The sequence below is a fragment of the Spermophilus citellus genome (genome assembly GCF_964194105.1).
Source record: "Spermophilus citellus genome assembly, chromosome: 4".
Lineage (NCBI taxonomy): Eukaryota > Metazoa > Chordata > Mammalia > Rodentia > Sciuridae > Spermophilus > Spermophilus citellus.
In genome coordinates this window covers 68,562,971-68,579,709 of record NC_138185.1, presented here as the reverse complement: position 1 = coordinate 68,579,709, position 16,739 = coordinate 68,562,971, and the positions used below count along the sequence as shown (strand labels likewise).

The 16,739-nt window shown below is 41.0% G+C and overlaps 1 protein-coding gene across 2 annotated transcripts in view; it reads left to right on the top strand.

Annotated features, from left to right (window-relative positions):
- CRTC3 (CREB regulated transcription coactivator 3) overlaps nucleotides 1-16,739 on the top strand; it is a 106,551-nt gene that overhangs the window by 61,148 nt on the left and 28,664 nt on the right. For both annotated transcript variants that reach the window (XM_081290866.1, XM_081290865.1), the window contains exons 4-6: nucleotides 9,174-9,235; nucleotides 10,646-10,708; nucleotides 12,624-12,724. In XM_081290866.1, coding sequence (XP_081146992.1) covers nucleotides 9,174-9,235; nucleotides 10,646-10,708; nucleotides 12,624-12,724 — 226 coding nt within the window. The remainder of the gene's footprint in view (nucleotides 1-9,173; nucleotides 9,236-10,645; nucleotides 10,709-12,623; nucleotides 12,725-16,739) is intronic.

Below are 16,739 nucleotides of genomic sequence, written 5' to 3'. Positions count from 1 at the left end.
ATCCAGGTACAGCTGAAGTCCACTGACGCCCACCTGTACCCTCCACCCAAGTTCACTGGTGATGAGGACAACATTGGTACAAGAGAGACTCTGGTGTGAAGAGTTGTGGTGGGTGTACATAGAAATCCCCAACTTCCTGGCCTCAAAGCTTTTCTGGTTTTTAATGTCTTTGGAATAGAGGATAATGACTCCAGGGAATGTTGATTTCTCCCTTCTCTCCCATCCCCAGAACAACACATTTGGTCCCTTCTAGTTTTGTACATTATATGGCCATTACCAGGGAACATGAAGGTGACACATGATCTTGATTCCTTTCTGGAAAGTGTGCTAACTTTGACACAAAATGCAAAAGGTAAAAGGGGACTGAGGCAATTCAGCTGATTGCGCATGTGGGGGTGGAGTAGTTTATCAGAGCTGGTCCAAACTGCTTGGAATTCTCAGGCAAAATATTGTTTCTTTGCCTGATTTAACAACAGAGTGTAGGGCTGGGGCTGTAGCTCAGTGGCAGAGCACTTGCCTGGCACACGTGAGTCACTGGTTTCGATCCTCAGCACCACATAAAAATAAATAAATAAAATAAAGATATTGTGTCCATCTACAACCTAAAAATATTTTTTAAAACACAGTGTATTTTTTTTTCTTAAATTTCTTAATATTCTCTCTCTCTCTCTCTCTCTCTCTCTCTCTCTCTCTCTCTCTCTCTCTCTCTCTCTCTTTGTTTTTGGTACCAAGGATTGACCTCAGGGGCACTTGACCACTGAGCCACATCCCATCCCCAGCCTTATTTTGTATTTTCTTTAGAGACAGGGTCTCACTGAGTTACTTAGCGCCTCAGTTTTGCTAAGGCTGAGTTTGAACTTGGGATCCTCCTGCCTTAGTCTCTGAGCCTCTGGGATTACAGGTGTGCACCACCACATCTGGCCCCTCTTTCTGTTGTCAGTGTTCTTTCATATGTTGTATGTATTTGTGTAAATATGTATGTGTATGGCCATCTCAGGTACTTTTTGAAGAATGTATAGTCTATACACATACATGTATGTATATAGCTTTATTAACCAAAGGAATAGATGAGGGAATTGAAGAAAAGAGAAAGAGAAGAATGTTCATTCACTTCAAAATTATTTGTGAAGTATCTGCTAGTGAACAGGCACCATTTTAGACACTTTAGTCATAATAGTGGAAGTACTGTGGTCCCTGTCCTCAAACTGCTTATAATCTAGTGGGAGTGGCAGTGAAACCAGCAGGTGGCCAAAGCACAGTGTGGTGCTGGAACTGAGGCAGCTCCGGAGCAGTGTGGATACATAGGAGGGGCAGCTCACATGTCCTGGAGGACCAGAGAAGGAGGGAAATCAGAGGCTTGGAGTGTGAATAAGAAGGGGTTGATATGTCCATTTATTCAACAGATAAATATAGCACCTTCCTTGTTCCAGGCATTGTCCTAAGCACTGAGAATGCAGTGATAAACTTTACCCACCCTCTTGAGTTTCCGGTTCTTTGGGAGATGACAGATAGCAAAGAGGCAAAAAAAAAAAAAAAAAAAGAAAGAAATTAAGGAAAGTGACTTCAGATAATGAAATGTGATATATGAGAGTAAGCAGTTGGGCAGGGACTGTTCAGGTAGTGGGAACCGAAATGTACAAAGTGCAGAAGGGGAGGCTGTGCTGAATGTTCAAGGAATCCTGTCTCTTCCCAGGTAATATAGCCTAGGGGATAACCTGACTCTATATACAAGTCAGTTTGTGAAAGCATCAGCAAAAAACGACTCAGTGAACTTTGAGGACTAAATGACATATTTGTGAAAGCATCAGCAAAGCTTATAGACTGACTCCTAGGGGAGGGAGAGGCCAAAACCAAATTAAATACAGGTAAATTTGTTCAGCAGACAATCTGAGTCTGACTCACTGATCATCAGGTCTCTCTCTGTGGTCCCTAATTGGGGTCCTGGGACTGGACATTTGCTGATACAAAGAAAGTTCTTTAGCTTAGTTCTTTAGTCCGGCTACTCACTGATGAAGCAATAAGTCTCTTAAAGAATCAAGGGACCATGAACTTCAAGTAAAATATAAAAGCAGGATTATGATTTTATATCAAAGTTGTTAATTTATTCAGGAGAACTTGGAGGAGAGAAGCCTAAGTCCTTTACTTACATGGCCTGTTTTCTGTTGCTTATGAAATAATTTGCTTAAAATTGTTGCCTTTCACATATGTCTGTTACTTTTTTTAATATTTATTTTTTTTAGTTGTAGTTGGACACAATACCTTTATTCCATTCATTTATTTTTATGTGGTGCTGAGGATCCCAGGGCCCGGCATATGCTAGGTGAGTGCTCTACCGCTGAGCCACAATCCCAGCCCCTCTGTTACCTTTTTTAAAAAAAATATTTTTTTTTAGTTGTAGATGGACACAAAATCTTTTATTTTTATTTATTTATTTTTATGTGGTGCTGAGGATTGAGCCCAGGGCCTCACACATTCAAGGCAAGCACTCTGCTACTGAGCTGCTACCTTTTTAATGAAGTTGTATCATTTGAAAATATGAAAACTGCTTTGAATCTTTGTTGATAGAAATAGGAAAAAATGTTTTCAGAATTCTGTTATCACGTTTGTTTTCTTGGTTTGGGTGTTATAGAATGAGCAGACTGTCTTAGCTAAGAGTTCAATCTAGGGATATAATCACAAATAAAACGAACATTGTTCAAAAAATAATCCAGCTTCTTCCCATAGTGGGCAGCTACAACAAGCAGATCCCAGGCATAGAGATTCCTCCTACAGTGGGCGGCCATACTGCAGAAAGGGCTAGAGTAGTGGGCTGTGCTGTTGACATGGTGGTTGCCACAAGCAAAGGCCAGGGCACCACCACAGCTGGGCCCTGGCTGGGCCCCCCACAGGCAGAGAGGTGCCACCAGGGTTTGTTCCTTGCCGGGGGCCTGGGCAGGGAAGCTCAGACTACAAATTCTTCTCCCTGTCTACAGCTGCCAGGCTGTTAATAGCCCTCCTTGCTCCCGTTCCCTGAGGTCAATGATCATGCTGCATTCCATACGCCTAACACTCACATAATGTCAAGGGACAAGGAAACATTATTAGTCTTTAGAGTTTTAAGGGAAAAATGTTCTTGACTTAAAATTCCACATGAAGCCTATTGCCACCCATGAGGAGGGAAACAGGAAGATGCAAAGACTCAAAAAGATTCTGCTCATATACCTCCTTTAAAACTGACTTTAAAGGGCTGGAGTTGGAGCTCAGTGATAAAGTGCTTGCCTAGCATGTGCGAGGCACTGGGTTTGATTCTCAGCACCCAGATAAATAAATAAAAGAAAGACACAGACAACTAAAAAATTTTTTTTAAAAAATTGACTTTAAGTTGTATTCAAGAGGGACATAGTTAGAAGTTAAGGGACAAGAGGATGTAGGGTAACAGTAAAGACATGGCTGAGAAATTAGGAAGGAAAAAATTGTGACCAGTTTTATATATTAAATGTGACTCTGGAATTTGTCTTGGTTGGTGGGTTCTCTTAAGCAGATTCCAAGTCCACTGACCTTGACATTTGCATGGAAGGTCACAGGCCTCAGCCACAAAGTGTGTCCCTAGGAGAACAGAGTTTAAGAGGGTAGAAGAGATAATGGCTGACCTCCAGAAGGCTGTTCTAAGTCTGCCCCAGGTACAATTACCAAATGGAGACCAGAAGCCAAGAGAAGAACCCAGGCCTTGTCAGTCTGGCAGCACACACACACAAAAAAGACAGGGTGGAACTTGTTTTGAGATTCTGTGGCTCAGTGACTCTGCCCACTATTGGTAAATGGCCAACAGAGCCTCTCTTATCAACAAAAAGAAGAGCTATTCCCCTTCTGGGAAAGAGGGAATGAGAGCTGTTTCCTTTAATACCCTCTTGTTGTGAGGAGTTGGGTCTCCTTGTCCATGGATTGAACTTTAGAAGGATTTTCTTCAACTGACCACAGGGACTTGGAGAGGGAGGAGAGACTAGTGATTCTGAGATCCCAGCTTGAGCAACTGAATGGATGGCCCCTCATTGAATAAGATGGCACAAGAAGAAGGGCAGATGGCGGGTGGGAGAGGGTGAGTAGCAATTGGTTGAATTTTAGGTGGCATGTGAGGTGTCTGATATACTTTTTTTTTGTACTAAGGATTGAACCCAGCCCTTTAAAAAAAAAAAAAAATATATATATATATATATTAGATGTAGGTGAACACAATATCATTTTTTTTTTAAACAGAGAGAGAGAAAGAATTTTTTAATATTTATTTTTTAGTTTTCGGCGGATATAACATCTTTATTTGTATGTGGTACTGAGGATCGAACCCAGGCTGCACGCATGCCAGGCGAGCGCGCTACCGCTTGAGCCACATCTCCAGCCCCAAAACACAATATCTTTACTTCATTTTTATGTGGTGCTGAGGATCGAACCCAGGGCCTCACATGTGCTAGACAAGAACTCTACCACTAAGCTACAACCCCAGCCCTCCCCAGCCCTTTTTATTTTTAATTTTGAAACAGGGTCTCGCTAAATTGCTTAGGGCCTCACTAAATTGTTGAGGCTGACCTCGAATTTGTGATCCTCCTGCCTCAGGTTCTTGAGTTGCTGGGATTACAGCTTCCAGTGTGATTTTGGAATAGAAACCAAGTAGGCAGTTGGAAATAGGGACTTGTGGTTCACAAGAACTTCTGGGAGCTAGAGGCATGGATTTGAGGGTCCCAAGGTAAGGATGCAGTGAAGGTAGGCTTCTCCACCCAAGAGGGCACTGGTCAGAGGCGTTAGCTTCCCCCTGCTCCCACACTACTTGGTACCCTGTGATTCTGAGTCCCTTCTTCCCATCCTGTCCCTGGAAAGTAATGCCAGTCATTGTAGAATGAAGCTGCAGGACCTCAGGGAACATCTGTTGGAAGGCAGAGGAGGAAGAGCCAAGGAGGGGAAGATAAAAGGTTCATGGTAGGTATGGGGACATTTTTTTAGACTCAATTTCTATTTCTATCCATTGCACCCACCTCTTCCTTGCTTACTTTTTAAGACTTAACTAGCTAACTAAGCTTTACTGCTGAAGGAGGTACTAAAGAAGGAGCCAATGTGACTTCTTAAAAACCCTAGCCAAGCATGGTGGCACATTCCTATAATCCCAGTGACTCAAGAGGCTGGGCAGGAGGATCACAAATCCAAGACCAGCCTCATCAACTTAGCGTAAGCAACTTAGTGAAACCCTGTCTTAAAAATTAAAAAAAAAAAAAAAGGCTGGGACTATGGCTCAGTGGTTAAGTACCCCTGGGTTCAATCTCTGGTACCAAAAAACAAAACAAACAAACAAAAAATCATATCCTGGAGGCTAGCAGGGAGGCTCAAGGGTGGCTCAATGGTAGAGTGCTTGCCTAACATGTACAAGGCCCTGTGTTCTATCCCCAGAAAGAACAAAATATCACTCTGTATCTTGTGCTTCTCTTATGTTTGTATGCCAGCAACTAGCAAGCCCTCCAAAGCTGCTTGTTGAATTAAAAACAAATTTAAGTTTACAAATAATGGTAAATCATTAAGAGCTCATTAGTCCCCATGTTTTCTAAGTTTTATTTTTGTTAAGTTTAATTGTAAGCTTGTAATTTTAGTGATTCTCTTGGTACCCACACTTGGGCTTTAAAAATACCTACCAAAATAAATAAGACAGTAAGAAATAATAGAGCTCAGAGGTCACATCTTTTAAACTTTTTTTTTTTTTTTGGCAGGGGGCATGGGTACTGGGGATGAATGAACTCAGGAGCACTAGGCCACTGAGCCACATCCCCAGCCCTGTTTCGTATTTTATTGAGAGAAGGATCTCACTGAATTGTGTAGTGCCTTGCTTTGAACTTTCGATCCTCCTGCCTCAGCCTTCTAAGCCACTGGGATTACAGGCATGCACCACTGTGCCCAGCTACATCTTTTAACTTTTGATACCTCATCTTAATCATGTGAAAAATGTCAGGAATTTACTACATTTTCATGTTGTTAATAGACATCAGGAAGGTTGAAATGCTAACTAATAGCTTAACATTGAAATAACCAATATTGGATCATTATAATTATGCCACTACATTCTAATTTGAATTCTCAATACTGTGTAATCAGGCTTAATGGTTTTAAGGATGGCAGTGTAGTGAGGAAAATGGTAAACATCTGCTTCATGGAATTAAGTTTTTCTGGGCAGATTCATCAAATCCTACAGAAAAGAAAAAGCAACTAAACACAGGCTGTGAGACTCCCTAATGGCCTTGCCAGATGTGCTCATTGTCTCACAGGGCCTTTGGATTTTTTTTTTAATATTTATTCCTAAGCTTTAGGTGGACACATATTTTTACTTTATATTTATGTGATGCTGAGGATCGAACCCGGTGCCTTGTGCATGCTAGGCAAGCACTCTACCACTGAGCCACAACCCTAGCCCTGGATTTCTTTATCACTTTTCCCTCTTCTGTTTCCTCCTGTGATCTGCTCTAACCTTTACTTCACATACATTAAGCCTAATAGCAAAAGTTGAAGAACTGCCCTTCTTGAAAATATCTGTTTTATTATATTAGCTCAGGGTCAGATTAAGAAAGAAGATGATGAGACATGACAAAGAAAATGAATACCTAGAAGAGGATACTGCAATTTAATGCTTCTCTTGGCAAAGGGAATGTTTTATGCTAAATCATTAAGAACTCATTATTACCCATATCTTTCTAATTCCAGATTCTGTATTCCCTTGAGATGCCCAGCCTAGGCATACACAACAGGTACCTTCTTCATTAAGACTCCCATTCCCCGCTGAGTCCAAGCCAGTGATAATTTCTTTTCTAGCACCTGTCCTTCTTCCCAGAACCTTCCAGGTATATATAGTTTATTTTCTGGGCACTTGGTTCAGTCTTTACTGTGTGACTTTGTGAAGAGCTCTTGAACTCTGGAGCCAGTGAGCTGTACATTTGACCCCTCATCTGCCGTGCTTGCTGCCTTGGATTGCTCAGCGTTTCTAGGACTAAGCCTCAGTTTGTTTAACTGTTAAAAGGAGATACAATCATCTCCTTCCCAGGATGGTTACAATTAAGTTGAAGGACAAATTCAGCATAGGCCTGGCACACCCTTATTGTGTCCATTTTCACATTTCTGATGTCTTAATGCACTTTTATCTTCTTTATTATTTCTACCTTAAGAAATAAGGGTTTGGGGGCTGGGGTTGTGGCTCAGTGGTAGAGTGCTTGCCTAGCATGCATGAGGCACTGGGTTCAATCCTCAGCACCACATAAAAAATAAAATAAAGATAGGGCTGGGGTTGTGGCCCAGTGGTAAAGTACTCGCCTAGCATGCATAAGGCACTGGGTTTGATCCTCAGCACCACATAAATGTAAAATAAAGATATTGTATCCACCTAAAGCTTAAGAATAAATATGAAAAAAATAAAATAAAGATATTGTGTCCATCTAAAACTAAAAACAAATATTTAAAAAAAAGAAATGAGTATTTGGAGGGCTGAGGTTGTGGCTCAGTGGTAGCATTTGCCTGGCATGTGTCAGACACTGGGTTCAATTCTCAGCACCACAAATAAATAAATGAATAAAAATAAAGGTCCATCAACTACTAAAAAATATATATTTAAAAAAAGAAGAAGAAGAAGAAGAAGAGTTTGGAGCCAGGTATAGTGGCACACCCCTGTAATCCTAGCGGTCTGGGAGGCCAACATTGGAGGATTGCAAGTTCAAAGCCAGCCTCAGCAATTTAGCAAGACCCTAAGCAACTTAGTGAAACCCTGTCTCAAAATAAAAATTAAAAAAGGGCTGGGGATGTGGTTTGGGATCAAAAGCATTATTGGTGCATTTTATCCAATCAGTGATAAAAGAGACAAAAAGAATTGACTTGATTTTGGTGAGGGTGACAAGGAGGAGAGCCAGGCCTTTGAGGAGGCTGTGTTCCACATGGGAGCAGAGGAAAGGGAAATGGATTAGCAAAGGCAAAGAGGCAGGAAGGACAGGATATATTGTGGAACCCAGACAGCTGGAGGTAAGAGCAAACAAGTACTGTGTAGCCAAATTGTGGAGCGTCCCAATTACCAAGCGAAAATTTGATTTTGCCTTTCAGGTGGAAGAGAATCATCAAAGGTTTTCAATGCAAGAGAACAATATGATTTAAAATGCCCTAAGACAATCCCTTGGGTACAATTAACTAAATGCAGATAGCTCTACTATACTTGGTGTGTACAGTGCAGCATCCCATTTCTTTACTCTATCTGGAACATGTTCTAAGGCATGCTAGACCCAAGGAGCAAAACAGAATTTATGAAAGTATCTCCATAAGTCTAATGCACCTGTCTTTGGTTATAAGTATCATGAACTCATCTTAACTTGGAAGAAGGAGGTTTATTGGCTTGTCACTAGAAACTCAAGAGCTAGATCCAGGGTTCTGTAGTTCTGTGGTGCTACCCCTGTGTTGACTTCATGCACTGGCAGGCTTTCTCCAAGGGGAGCTGTCAGACTCAAATAGCCTGGGGGTTTGCCACCTTAATTGGTGGCACTCCTTTCTCCCCCTTCAGAAGCATTCTTCCAGCTAGGTGGGTGGCCTATGTTTGTAATCCCAGCAGCTCAAGAGGCTGAGGCAGAAGGATTATGAGTTCAAAGTCAGCCTCAGCAATTTAACCAGGCCCTAAGCAACTCTCAGTGAGACCCTGTCTCTAAATAAAATATATAAAAGGGCTGGGGATGTGGCTTAATGGTGGTTAAGCACCCTTCGGTTCAATCCCCAGTACCACCCCCTCAAAAAAGCATTCTTCCTTGGTTCTGCTTGTGTCATAAGCCCATCCTTGAACCAGTCGTTGTTTCCAGGGAGATGAAGTGCCTTGACTGGGTCCATCCATGAAATGGGGAGGCCTGCACAGAATGGCAGCCTAACTGGGTTTGGGGTGGGTATGGAGGTTGTTCTTGAAAACAGAAGATGCTGGGCATGCCGAAAAATAAGAAATGCCTCAAATGAATCATGCAAAGAAAACACTGGTTAGAAGATAAAAGAATAGACTGTCTTAGAGGAAGTTGATAAGAGAAGGCATAAAGAAAGAACTGTCAGGTGTAGAGATGAAGAGCAAAAGACACAGTTTTTAGCTCTTCACAATTTCAGCTTCTTAATTTTGCTTCAACTTTCCATTATTTTTCCTTTATTAAAAATTCTACTTTGATGGTAGTACTTTTGGAGCCAATTACTCTTCACAGCCCCTGGATGAGAGTTGGCCAAGGTAAGCAAGCTACATTTAAAAGATATTTTAAAAGATATACAGATGTTATTTTTAAAATGATTTTACTTTATTTCATTCACCTTGAATGTTGTTTTGGAAAGTTTTTAGTATAAAAGAGAGTGGTTTTCTCTTATAAAACTTAAGTCTTTTGATGTATAATCATGGGCTTGTATGAAAGTATAAAATGAAAAATTAAGTAAATCTAGGTCTTCCTACTTAAAAATCAAATAAAAACACATTTGGGATATATTTGCCAACAGAATACTCAGTCTGGGTATTCTTCTCTTTGAGACATGGAAAAATAAATGTCTTTTCTCAGGTGTCTTCATAAGCAACTAAAAGGAATAAAAAAAACTCCTAAAATGGTAATTTGCACAGTGATTTGACTTTGGATCTCTTTGAGTACTTGTGTACAAAAAATTAATTGAAAAGGACTTCTGCATCTGTTTGTTTGGCTTCATTTTCAGATTTTGTGCGTGTTTATATGTACTGAGGATCAAACCCAGGGCCTTACACATGCTAGGCAACACACTACTACTGAGCCACATCCCCAGCCCCATGATATCATTCTTAGGTCACCAAGGCTCATTTAGGAGGCATTTGGAATGTACATATATATTTTTAAAAATTTGCTTTCTGGGTTGAGGTCTTTTCTGTGAGCAAATCTTGACCAAGCACTTACTACTGATATATAGTCCCAATCTGGAAAAGGAAATAAAGACAGGAACAGCTGGCCCCAATCTCGAGCAGGTTTTTAATTACCTTTAAGAATCTTTTTAAGAATCTTAGGATTCAAGTTTGTTGGATAAATACAGCATATTATTTTAAATCAGAAAAAGCATATCTCCAAACTGGTACTTTCTTACATGTATCCAGAGCAGTAGGATTAGTCAGAGTAGTAGTTTCATTCTCTTGATGACTATAACAATTATAGTCCTCTTCATGTCCATCCAAATGGGAATGCAAAATATTTGTATCCAGGATTGCTTATGCACCCCCTACACATAATCAAGTTATGTGATAAGGATTAATATTTTTACACATCTAGAGTTAGACCTCATGTCACCTAAAGAGGACTCAGTCATGGAGTTGGCCAGTTTCAAAAGGTTTTCAGAGATTGTATTTGCCCTTTTGTTAATGTTTTATATGTTCAGCTAGCTAATCCTATTCTTGTAGGTTTGGGGTGGTTATAATGGATATTAGAGCTCCTAGGTACTGAGAAATCATTTAGTCTAGCCTTGTTTTCACAATAATGAGAAAGTGAATGAGGCCTGGGGCATTTTTAAGTGACTCAGGTTATGGGTCTAGGTGTGTAGAGACCTTTTCTCAAACCCAGATCCAAGGCTCTCTTTTGCTCCTTTGGATTAAACTTCTTTTCCTCGTATGCTTATGTTGTTCTGGTTTTTAAAGGCAGCAACCTCCTTGGAAAGAAGAAAAGCATCCTGGGTTCAGGCTAACATCTGCACTTAACAGGTACGTGGGCTGTTTCATACTAGAAGTAGATTTTAAAGAAGACCCAACAATTTGATTGTTCTGGTATTCTTTATATATTATCTGGCTGCCAAGTGTGTTTATGCCTATTGTGATGAAGTGTTAGAATAAAACAAAAAGTTCACCATTATTGAGTGTGCAGGGCACAGTGTAAGAACATGGGGTCTGGAGTAGATTAACTTCGGTTTGCCTCAATTGGCTTATCTGAAATCTGTAGATAATTATAACTCATGGGATGGTTATGAGGATTAAAAAGGATAAAAAGACACATGAGAAGCATAAGTGTATGCTTAAGCGTAAGTGTAACATCAACAATTGTCATGATCACTTTGGATTCTTCTCCATAAGTAAATGTTCTATCTGGTCATTTTTTTCATACATGGCAAGAATGAGTATTAAATTTCTGCTTTAAGAGGCCAAATGAGTTGTCCAAGTTCCCTCAGCTAATATGTGAAGGACTGGAATTTTAAAAAGGCAAAATCCCTTCTAATATTGCAAAACTTTAAACATACACAAAAGAGAATATTGTAAGGGGCCCCTTGTGCCCATCAGTCTCGATTGGCATTCCACCAGTCTTGTTTCTTCTCTACCTTCCACTTCATACCCCAACCAACAACTGGCTAGATAAAATATTTTACCTGCAAATATCTCTTACCAGAACAAGGCCAATGAGAAATCTTAAAAGGAAAAGAAAAATTTTGTTATTACATTTAACAAAATTAACAATAATTCTTTAACATCATCTAATATCCAGTTTATATTCACATTTTCACAACTGTCTGCATTTGATTGATATACTCTTGAGTTTCTTTGAATCTGTAAAGGAGATGGAAGCTGAACCTGGGTCTCTGTTCCCAGAGCCCACGCTCATCCTGTTGTATCACATGGGTTCTTCTCTTGTTGGTCTAGTCCCTTGTCTGAAGCCACATGGCTTAATGGTTACATGAGGCTGTCACCTGGATTGGACCACAGAAAACCATTTTAGACTAACTTGACATGTCTCACATGTACTTTTTGTGGCAGACAGTTTGACCCTTGGGTGAGATAAATAATTGTCTCTTGAAACAGAGGCTCTATATAAACTAAAGGAGAATTTCAGAAATTTGCTATTGATCAGCATTTTCCATATTTCTTGTCTTAGGACTTCTTTATACCCTTAAAAAATATGGAAGCCCTCAAAGAATATTTGTTTATGTGAATATGTATTGATATTAAAATTTAAATTGAGAGATTTAAAAAATACCTGTTAATGCATTCAAAAATAATATAAATATATCTCTTTTAAAGAAACACAATCATATTTTCCAAAACAAAAAAAAAATTTTGCTGAGAATAGTTACATCATTATACCTTTTACAAAGCTCTTGAAGGCAGCAGGCTTCTCTGCTGGTGCTTTCAATCTGTGATGGCTTCACATATCACACAGCTGGTGGGAAAACTGCACTGGGTGAACCAGAAAGGCCAGGAACTCTGTAGTGTTATTTTGAAAACAGTCTTGACCTTGCATTTACCTTAAAAGAACCTTTTCTGGGGGGTCCTTCACTTCGGAATGGGCACTTTCAGATAGGGAAAACTTAGTGGAGCTGCACATTGTACGCCATCTTCTGAGTGGCAAAGAAGAAAAGGAAGGTCTTAGAGGGAAGCTATGAATGTGAGAACTGCCTTGTTAAAATAGTTCACCATGCTGAGCTTCAAAGTATAAGGCTATGTGAGTATAAATTAAAATCTTTTGGAGTGGTGATCCTCAGACTGCTATTGATGTAAGGCATTACAGGTAGGTCCTGACCCTTCATTTTTTTGGATGATTATAAGTCTGTTGTTTTTGCCTTTCTTTCCTGTTGGTAATCTTCAGCAAAGAATACTGCATTTCAGCCAGACTCTCTCCTCCCTTCCTTAGGACCAATTCTGATTCTGCTCTTCACACGAGTGCTCTGAGCACCAAGCCCCAGGACCCCTATGGAGGAGGGGGCCAGTCAGCCTGGCCTGCCCCATATATGGGTAAGACATGCAGGGCCCTGCTAACAGTATCTGTGCTTTCTCATTCTGTCTGTAGGAACTGAGAGTGAAAAGCTTATGAGGAGCACATACTTCCCTAGTTTGGTGGTCTTCAGAGAAGCTCATGGCAGGGGAAGTGGGTGTGTTCATGATGAAGTTAGGATGTATCTTTTCCTTGCTTCTTCTGTGAAAAATGGTCCCTTGTCAGCATGTCTTGGCCCTTGGTCTTCCTTCTCCTTCATGGCATTGCCCTTCTTCTAGGCACTGATTATCTTTTTCATAGACTTTTATAATAACTTACTAACTGGTCTCTTTATTTCCAATTCATATCCTGTCAATCCAATTTTCTGTTAGGTTCTCTTAGGGTCCTCCTCTGTTGATAAGACTAGGTTGGAGGAAATGGCTTCCTTTCCTGGATCCCTGGACCTTTTATGACTGAAGCTCAAGATGAGGCAGACTCGGGGGCTGGGGATGAGGCAAGTTCGAGGCCAACCTCAGCAACTTAGCAAGACCCTGTCTCAAAATAAAAAAGGACGGGGGATGGAGCTTATTGGTAGAGCACTCCTGGTTAGTTTCTCAGTTCCAAAAGGTGGGGTTGGGAGACAGGAAGGGAGAAAATTCTGAAGCAGGGCTCCTGAGTTGACATGAGAATCTGATGATCTCACCTTTTCAAATCAGAAGTTAGAAAAGGGCCACAATATCTGACCACCATGGAAGGTGGGCCATTCTCCAGCTTGGATGTCTAAACCGTGTGCCTGCTCCTGCAGCTTCCCTGCAAGCACAGCAGAACTCAGAAACACATCCAAATATGGATGTGTTTACATGGGAAAGCCAGTGTGTTTAAAATATTATTCAAGTCTCCAAGGATGGGAATTATTTCTGGAGAATTCTATTTGTTGGTGGGAGCTATTTTAAATAGTTTTATGTGTTTTCCCCCTGTAATTCATTGAAGTTTTTCATTTTCTTTCCTTTAGGATTTTAAAAATATCAACTAGCTTTACAAAAAGGTATTTCTTTTTATAGGACCAACCAAATAAAGTAAAAATTAAAAAGGGGATGGGAAAATATAATTGGAGCCCAGAACTAGGTTCTGTGGTGGGAGCAATAATAACTGACGTTTCCCTAGGAGTCTTTGCTCAGTGTAGTGAGGGACCCCACTAAGTTGTTGTTATTTTCGGGAGCAGATGATAAGGGAGCATCTGCACAATGGCTTAACTATATGAGAAGGAAAGTCTGATACATTCATAAGTGAAGGTTCATGTCCCCAGAAAATAAAGCCATTAGTTTGATACATGCTTAGTAATTTTTGTAATGGTTATTAACTCGCATGATAATTAGCAGTGATAAGCAGTGGTAAATGCCAGAAATAAACTTTTATACAATCAAATGGGATTTTTATAATTTCTGTCTTCTTGTTTAAGTAGGCAGAATCTATAAAGAGAAGGGTTGACCATTTCCCTGGCAGTATGCGCAGTTTAATTACCATTTTGCACACCCATGCAGATAGCAAGCACTAGGGCTCTCTGTGACACTTGCCCTGCTTCACGGCCTGGGGCTATCCCTAGACTCGCCTCCTCTAATGGCCAGCTTATGGAGGAGGGGGCTGGAGCAGGCCTTGATCTCTCAAGGAGCAGTCTAGGGTCAAGCACAGAAGAGCATGTGACTTGTCTTCACACCCAGAGCAGAAGAAGTTGAATATCGCCATCTTTGGGGAGTACAGTCCTTTGCTCCTACTCTAGAGGGGCTGATATTCTTTGTACCTCAGTGACCTTTCAACTGGCAATAAACTTTGACTGCAGAGTTAAGAAAAAGGTTTTAAATAACCATAAGAGATGTAAGCCTAATAATGACATTTGATTGTCTGGCACAAGCATCCCAGGTCTGAAGAGGGGCAAAAGGAGTGTCGTTGAGGTGGCAAGAGGGCCCAGGATGTGGAGGCTGGAATCCCAGAGCTCACTCTGATTAAGGGATCCGCCTTTTGACTTCTCTTGTACCTCAAATCAAGACTATGTGAGCCGGCTGGGGATGTGGCTCAAGCGGTAGCGCGCTCGCTCGCCTGGCATGCGTGGGGCCCGGGTTCGATCCTCAGCACCACATACCAATGAAGATGTCGTGTCCGCCGAGAACTAAAAAATAAATATTAAAAAAAAAATTCTCTCTCTCTCTCTCTCTCTCTCTCTCTCTCTCTCTCTCTCTCTCCTCTCTCACTCTCTCTTTAAAAAAAAAAAAAAAAAAAGACTATGTGAGGAGTTATATTAGACTTGCCAGGCATGGGAACGTGCAGAAGGAACGTGATCTCAGATGCACTTAGGTCAGCTCTCTGAGGCTGGAACACAGGGGATTCCTGGAACACAGATACAGCCTCAGTCATTGCTGTCCCATGCCCTGTGGGACTGAAGTGAATTAATTCCTTCTGTTTTCAGATACTCAGTCACAACTGGTTCCTTTTTTAATTTTTAACCCTTAATTTATAATTATATCTTCTGGTATTTTTTATTTGGTGGGAAGAATCCATCCTTGGACATTTTGCTTATGCTAACTTGGTGCTAACATATCAGTTATCATCATCCTCATCCTCTAGTCATTTAAGATAACACTTAAGAGTTATATTTAATGACCCTTGTTCTCCTTCCCCTTGCACCCATACAATAGCCAAATTCTGATCATTCTATCCCTGCAATGAATCTCAAGCCTTCTTCTTATTTTCTGTACTCACTGCCAGTACCCCACTTTGTATCTATTATATTGGTTTCCTGCCAGGTTTCCCTGCCTTGAGGCTTTCTCTTTTCAGTTGGTCTCATATTCTTCTGCAAGAGGAGTGTCTAAAACCTCTTATTCCCCAACTCATGTCCAATTACTGGCAGACCCTACACTCCAGCCTTATCTCCCATTCCTTCCCTCTTGAGCTGCAGCCAGGCTTCCCCATCCTCTGCCCTGCCCTACATACACATCTTCCTCTTCCCTTCCTCCCTCTTCTCCATACCCCTTCCCCACTCCTCCTCCTGTCTCCATTTCATAATCAACTTTACTTCCAACTGTCTAAATCCTTCTGGATCAACAAATTGTCTTGGGACATGGTCATTACTCATAATTTTCTAGAAGAGCTTATCAGAAGAATAATAACAATCAGCGGTCATCAACCTTTGCAGGGGAGTCCTGGTCCTAGAACCAGCAGTGTGGTCTCGGACATGATAACAGCGCCTATCTCAAAGAGTTCCTGCTAGGATTACAGGAACTCGTCTTTGAGAAGTGCCTGACCCATCATAAGTGCACAATAATGGTGGCTGTTATTATCATCTTCCTCAATGTCCCTCAATGCCTAACTCAGACATGAAGCCTTCCTTCTGCCCCAGTCTGATGGAGAGGGTGGCACTAATGGGATGTCATGTGGGGAATCTGATGGCCTCTCTGGCAGTTTTACGAGGTAGCTCTCAGTTACATCTTCATGTTTCAAGGACAAGTCAGTCTTAATCGGTATTTTGAATATGATATTATTCCACATACCGTACTAATTTACTATATAGAACTTAGTTTTAAATTCTTAGTAGGATAACTACGTTTTTTTTAATTGAGCCCAAAAGGTTTTTTTTGTATTGAGCCCAAAAGGCTTCCACTGAGCCACATCCCCAGCCCTTTTTTTTATACTTTATTTAGAGACAGGATCTCGCTGAGTTGCTAAGTACTTCATTAATCTGCTGAGGCTGGCTTTGAACTCTTCCTGCCTCAGCCTCCCGAGCTGCTGGGATTTCAGGTGTGCACCACTGTGCCTGGCTCCCAGCTCTTTGTAGTTTTTATTATAAGACAAAGTCTCACTGAGTTGGCCAGACTGGCCTTGAACTTGAAATTCTCTTGCCTCAGCCTCCCAAGTAACTGGGATTATTTATAGGCGTGCACTACCACACCCCGGGGCAGTCACATTTTACTGATCAGAATGGTCAAGTTTCCTGCTCTTTCCCAAAAAGCCAAAATGTGAATCAGAGTTTTCCTTCCTCTCCTTTTGACAGTGCTGACAGCAGGG